Here is a 6,351-nt window from a genome sequence, read left to right on the forward strand (position 1 = left end):
GGGCGCTGGTCTTGGTCTTGACTCGGTCTCGACTTTCCTCGGTCTTGGTCTTGACTTGGTCTTGGACCCTAAAAGTCTTGGTCTTGTCTCGGTCTCGATACACTCTGGTCTTGGTCTTGTCTTGGTCTCGGGTTAGGTGGTCTTGACCACAACACTGCTGTTTTACAGTGCAGTACTTGCTTCACAAAATCCATTCCGTTGAACTTCAGCTTGATCACCATTGTTGCAGGCCGATCTTGAGCTTTAATCCAAACTTTCTGCCCTGTTTTCAATGACAATGTAAACTACAACTTCCCCTTTCCCTCTCTGGGCAAAAAAGGAGAAGTGCCTTCGCCTCCGTGACATGAACGGAGTTCCTGCAGAGGATGACCTGCTCTTCCACAGTTGTCACTGTTACACAATTGTTGTCACTGTTACACCATGTCCATCAGCACCAATATATATATATATATATATATATATATATATATATATATATATATATATATATATATATATATATATATATATATATATATATATATATATACACACACACACACACATATATGTGATGTGATCGTACATATGACAATTCTCATGTATGGGGATTTTTATTATTATTGCACAATTTTCTTTTTCAAAGCAATTATTTTTAAATCTGTCCTTTACTCTAAGAAGGAAAAATGTCCTCTCAGCTCCTAATGTGTCCACAGAGAAATTTACACAAACTGAAGTCTGACTTTAATTCCATTCATTCACATTGAAATGACATTCATTTCCAATTCCAAAATATCTTGGCTGGGTCTGTTTCACAACGATGACCGTCCCATCCTCTAATCTGTGTTTACTCAACTATATATATTGGCCAAAATCTATATTTTCTTCAGCATACACCACAATCAGTACTGTTGCTCCAACACTAGATGGCAGTGTGACTAAACTAGCAGTGGAAAATTACTGCTGCAAACATAAAGGAGTTTTCTATTTGAGAGGTCTGACAGCTCACACGGTGTCTTGGAAAATAGAATATATCTTTGTGCCTTTTTAACAATCAGGCTGAGAGATTATATTTGTGAGTATATTTAATTTCCTCTGGGTGTGACAAACTTGAATGTGACATTCCGACCACATATACAAACCTTTTTTTTGCTTGTAGTGAAAAAGAAAATGTGACAAACTAAAACTGAATATGGCTCCATAGAAGTCTCCAGAAGAGTTCTCCTATCCTTCCCAATGTTTTACGGAAAGAGGTTGTAAATATTTACTACATGCTTAGTTAGAAGATTGAAATTTTACCCCTAAACTCACTAATTCATATTGTCACTGCAAATGCAACACCCATGGATTTATTGAAAGTCTAATGTTCTAATTTTGGTTTGAGAAACACAAACACAATACAGGTTTATTATGGTTAATTGTGATATTTTTATTAAATTAATTTGCGTCACCTCCCACACAAGTGTAGTCATGTCGATCTCAACACAGTACAGCAAAACAAATGCACCTTCAAATTTTGATACAATCAAAACATTATCTTTTTTTTACTGTGGAATATATTATTGGCCTTTCTTATTAGGAGAAACGTATGTATCTAGCACGATCACACACATGTCTAACAGATCAACACATGGTAAATGGGACATCCCTCAGATGGTGTGCTGCAGGTACAGTGGGAGAGGTGAGGGTGAGACGCAGTTGTCATAGAAGATCTGAAGGTTCTGGTCGACATCCATGTGGTTTTTCAGAAACATCTCCAGCTCCTGCACCGTCATCTCATGAACACTGTTCCCCTCTTTGGCGTTCTTGGCCAAAGCCCCATGGGACGGGAAGAGGATGCGCACGTCATGGGGAGAGTTGCGGTCATACTCGGTGCAGCAGTACGCGGACCATATGTCTTCAGGGATGGCCACCCTGTCCTGGTTGTTGCGACGGATCATGTTCCCCCTGGTGGTCACTCCGGTGACGATGTAGGCAGTGCCACGGCAGAAGTTGTTGAGGCGCACTCGGATTCGCTCCTCATACTCACGCCACGGTCCGATGTTGAACTCCCTGATCTCTGGGACCACGTTAGTCAGTGTGTAGGTGGCGGCACGGTCGTGTGGAGTGGACTGGTGCTGGTCTGGGTTCAAGTGGCCTCTTTCATAAAGAACAACGTCAGAGTAGTCGTCTAGCACTGCCTGGCTGTCCTCAAACTTCATGTGGAGGTAGCCAGTGGGGAATGGCAACATGTTCCCATTTCCATCGATTTCTGCCAGCTGGAAAGACATGAAAAATAAATTATTCTCTTTCATGTCCTACCAAAGCATTTTTTTTTCTTTGTAAAAAAGAGAAACTTTGAATGAACATAGGTATTTCAATCTAAAAGACTCTAACCTGTGGTTCGTACATCCAGGGGTAGTCCACACGCCTGTCTCCCTCTGTTTTCTTGAAGGTATAAGCCGAGTAAACCGGGATCCGTTTGTGAGGATCGTACAGTGTCACATATCGAGGTTTGTCTGCGTAGCGTTGGCAGATCTTCTTTAGCCTGATGTCGACAATCCCACGTGGCGGCGTCCCCATGTAGAGCGAGTCCTTGCATCTCTCCACATGATTGAAGTCTTGCACAACAGTTGCTAATGAAAGGTAAGGTAGGGCCGCAAGAGCAAGAACCAAAGAAGTTAACATCCTCATGTTTGTGCCTGTCTCCTCAATGACTCGTTCCTTTGCCCTTGTGCAAAATGAGACACTTGCCGTTATAATTTAAATATCACACAGCTGATATGCAAAGTTGGACGTGTGCTTCCAGAGAGTAAGCCTTGAGTTAATGTAGGCGTTAAGGGCATGTCACTGCCCTTAACATGAACTCAACTGTTGAAAACTTTGAAGAAAAACCTGTAGTTTGCAACAAACTGACTTTTTGGGTTTTATTAGGGAGCTTCTTCATCTTTGAGTTGAATATTACCTTCTAACCAAGACACCAGTTTTATATGATTGTCATGAAATTTATGGCATTAAAATGCGTTGCTCAGAATATTTTTTATGCCCATCCACTGGGATTTGAAACAAGACTCAAGTTCTTCAGTTCTACTCGGTTGATGATTGTAGGGGGTGATATCTAACTCTAGTGGTAAAGGTGAAAATGTAGGGTACATCCTGGATTGGTCACCACAGTGACACAAGACAAACAACTATGCATGCACATATCCAAGGATAATTTAATTAGGCCATTTACCCTAACGTGCATGCTTTTGCACTCTGGGACAAAGTCCCCACACTGGGAAAACATGCAAACTCCATGCAGAACAGCCCCATCTGGGATTAAAACCTTGGACCTGCTTGCTGCAAGGCAACAGCCCTGTGCTGTGTCACTGTGCAGCCCAGTGTTTCTTGCGTAATTGTAAAATGCAAACCTGACTAATCTGATATAGTTGTGAACAAAAGGCCCAAAGTTCCCAGCGCGACTCAAGATACTCTGCGTCTTGGTTTGAATGGTGGATAAGCCACTTGGTAAAGGGAGATAACACATGAAAGTTTGAATACCAAGTGGCAAAGACTGTGAGTGAGTACAAGGGAGGACTAGCAGTCCTTACACATTGCCAGATCCAGCATCTAATAGTTCAACTCAAAAAACAATAAACTATTTTGACAGGTCTTTATGATCATAGATAATAAGCTTTTGGAGACTTTTCTTAGACTGGGAATAAAAAATGTCCAGTAGCAGAAGAAACATGATATCGAAGCAAAACTCTTAACATTCACCTCAAATGGCAGCTCACCTCTAAATGCGTCTTCCTGTATCCACCGCGTTTTGAAGTCTTTCACAACAACCTCCATATTGCAAATTTTAACAATCCGTGCTCATTAGCCTTGTCTTTGCGAGCAAAATACTGTTTATCGGCTTTATATTCCAAAGTGACCCGAACCAGACATTATTTTTCACACTTACTCTGAAGGGCTAGAAGTTATTGGTAACAATGGTGAAATATTTATATATAACCACAACTGTATTTGAGTTTAGCTGATAAAAGTTGCGGAGGAACATTTGTCTTGATTGGTTTGACATGTTAAGCACACAAAAAGTAATGCAGTTCCAATGACTTGGAGTGTCTGCTGCTGCTGCCGGGCTGCCCTCTGCTAAAGTCTGCTTTATGCAAATGTAAACTGTCAGATTAGCCCCGGCTACAATCCTTCACTGCCCTAATAAGTCAATTTGAGTGACTGAGTGTTGTTAGGAGCAGCTTGCCTCTCTGATCTAATCTTGAGTTATGACAATCATAACTTATGCGACCGGGGCTGATGATGCAGTTATGTGGACAGACATTTTTCAACTGTCAGCATTTTTACCAATTAGAATTATAAATTCGGACCAAGTATAGATCCGGCTCGGCTGCCCACTGCTGCTCCCCGGTGCCGGGAGGAAGACGGGTTGTGATGCAGCTACTCGGACTGCTGCTATCGCTCAGTTCTTCATTAGCAAAAGGCAACAGCTGGTAGGTCTTAGTTGCCTCCATGTAGCAATTTTCAGTGTGAACGATGGAAACAAGAGTCGATAATACAATTTTCAAATAGATGATGAAATCACTTTAGCGATGATGTATCATGTAAACTTGATGATGCGTCAAGTTTAAAGCCTCGTCTGCTTTGAATGTGATCGGTGAGCAATCTAGTAGAGAAGCTGCTCCGACACAAGGTCTGTCCATGACTATAGGCATGCAAGTCAGTTTGTTTTAGATTATTTATGTACCGGGGTGCTTTACAAACCAAAAAGGTAAACCTAAATGATAAGATGTTGAAACAGATCATATCAGCAAAGCATTAATGCAGAAGCCTGAACTGTGCCAAGCTGCAGAATATTTTAAGTAATAAAAGAAATGCTTAACTAATTCTGGGAGTAAATATTTCTTATTGTATCGCATTTTGTTACTCTGTACCACAGGTTTGAAAAATGTTTTCTTAAAAAGTGGCACAGAAGTAATTATCAACTAGTTTCTCATGTAAAGACAGAAAACAAAGAAAGAAACTATAGTCCAATGGAACTGCATCATTTGTTGAAAGAGCTTAAAAGTAATTCCCAAACGCAAGTTCTGATGTGTGAGACAAATTCAGAAATTGCTGTCAGCATTTCTTCCTTGAACCTGGAGTTCTAAACTTTTCTCCACATTTGACAAATTTGAAACGAAGCTAAAATCACACTACTTGAACTATATTCTTCCTTTTAGCTGTTTGTGTCTTCAGCTCTGAGTTATCGTTCATTTCGGTGTGTGCCATCAAACACTCACCAAACCACGGCTTGAGGACCATGGTGCTCAACATGTACATTTCAATCATGTTCAGATAACGAGCTCCATCAATATGCAGTACCTAACTTTGTCCACATAGAGGCAGTATATACTTTTTGCTGAACTAGATACTACTTCAAACTCATTGGTCACCCCCTTCCAAATAGCAAGGTTGATTCCTAATTTATCATCGTTCTTGAATAAATAAAATACATACAAATATTATTATTAATGTGATGAATAAAAAGATGAATCAAGAGCTTTACATCTGCCCCTAAATAATAATTATTGGCAAAAGTTTTTCTTTGTTAATACATCTATTTAGCTCGAGTACACTATTTAGCAGTTTGGCACAATTCCTTTTTAATTTAGGGTCAAAAAGTGCATATTATTTTTAATTGTTCTTACTTTATTGCGATTTTGTTTCATATTTTATCAAATGCCACATTTTTTTCAGAATTAAAAATATAAAATTGTAAAAGCAACTAGCACATAATTGTTAAATGTAAACATACTGTCCGTTTAATCAGGAAACTTTCTAATCAGAAACTTTTCTAATCATTCATTGCATTTGATTCTGAGGTGAACGTGAGTGGAGAGCCGTTTCAGTGCCACTCACAATATGGCAGACAGTTATTTGGGGCAGTGAAGGCAGCAAGGTTTTCCATTTCTTTGTTTAAATACACATTGAAAGGAGTTTGTTCTGATTAGACTTTCTTGCTTTTTTCAACCTTTCCTACTTCAAGTTGAAACAATGTATAAGATGCTGATTTTTCTCAGCACCTTAAAATAATTTATCAATTGAAATCAAATTTGTCTTTTTTTTTCCAGCTTTCGTGATATTTGTTGCAGTATGAAAGTGGAGTTCAGCGGAGTGTCTTTTACTTAAACTCTGACTGCTAGAGTTGCCTGGAACAAATTTTGCAGATCCCAGAAAGTCGAAATAGTTGGACTAGTGTTTCTGTTGAAAACTACCGTGTGAGGGTCATTCCAGGCCTCGTCTGAGCCGCCAGGGGGGGTGATTTAGCAGCCTGCCTGGTATATGGAGCTGTAGGAGCCTGCTCATTGGTCTGAATACCCACATGGGGTTGAAGGCTAACCAATGAGAGTT

General features: G+C 39.9%; 1 protein-coding gene across 1 annotated transcript; it reads right to left on the reverse strand.

Annotated features, from left to right (window-relative positions):
• Window positions 1-1,383: 1,383 nt before the first annotated feature.
• LOC106922835 (endonuclease domain-containing 1 protein-like) lies at window positions 1,384-2,675 on the reverse strand. Its single transcript, XM_014995560.2, has 2 exons — window positions 2,356-2,675; window positions 1,384-2,237 (listed from the first exon to the last, which is right to left on the reverse strand). The coding sequence occupies exons 1-2, from the start codon at window positions 2,650-2,652 to the stop codon at window positions 1,629-1,631; spliced, it is 906 nt and encodes a 301-aa protein (XP_014851046.2). The 5' UTR covers window positions 2,653-2,675; the 3' UTR covers window positions 1,384-1,628.
• Window positions 2,676-6,351: the final 3,676 nt, after the last annotated feature.

The sequence above is a fragment of the Poecilia mexicana genome, unplaced genomic scaffold (assembly GCF_051168715.1).
Source record: "Poecilia mexicana isolate PSO_F unplaced genomic scaffold, ASM5116871v1 scaffold_14, whole genome shotgun sequence".
In the NCBI taxonomy this organism is placed as follows: domain Eukaryota; kingdom Metazoa; phylum Chordata; class Actinopteri; order Cyprinodontiformes; family Poeciliidae; genus Poecilia; species Poecilia mexicana.

What these genes read in the sequence shown, in the direction of transcription:
- LOC106922835 (XM_014995560.2), bottom strand. Translation starts at nt 2,652, where the DNA reads ATGAGGATGTTAACTTCTTTGGTTCTTGCTCTTGCGGCCCTACCTTAC. An exon ending in CCTGGATGTACGAACCACAG is followed by an intron (nt 2,238 to 2,355) that starts GTTAGAGTCTTT and finishes ATGTCTTTCCAG; the next exon opens with CTGGCAGAAATCGATGGAAA.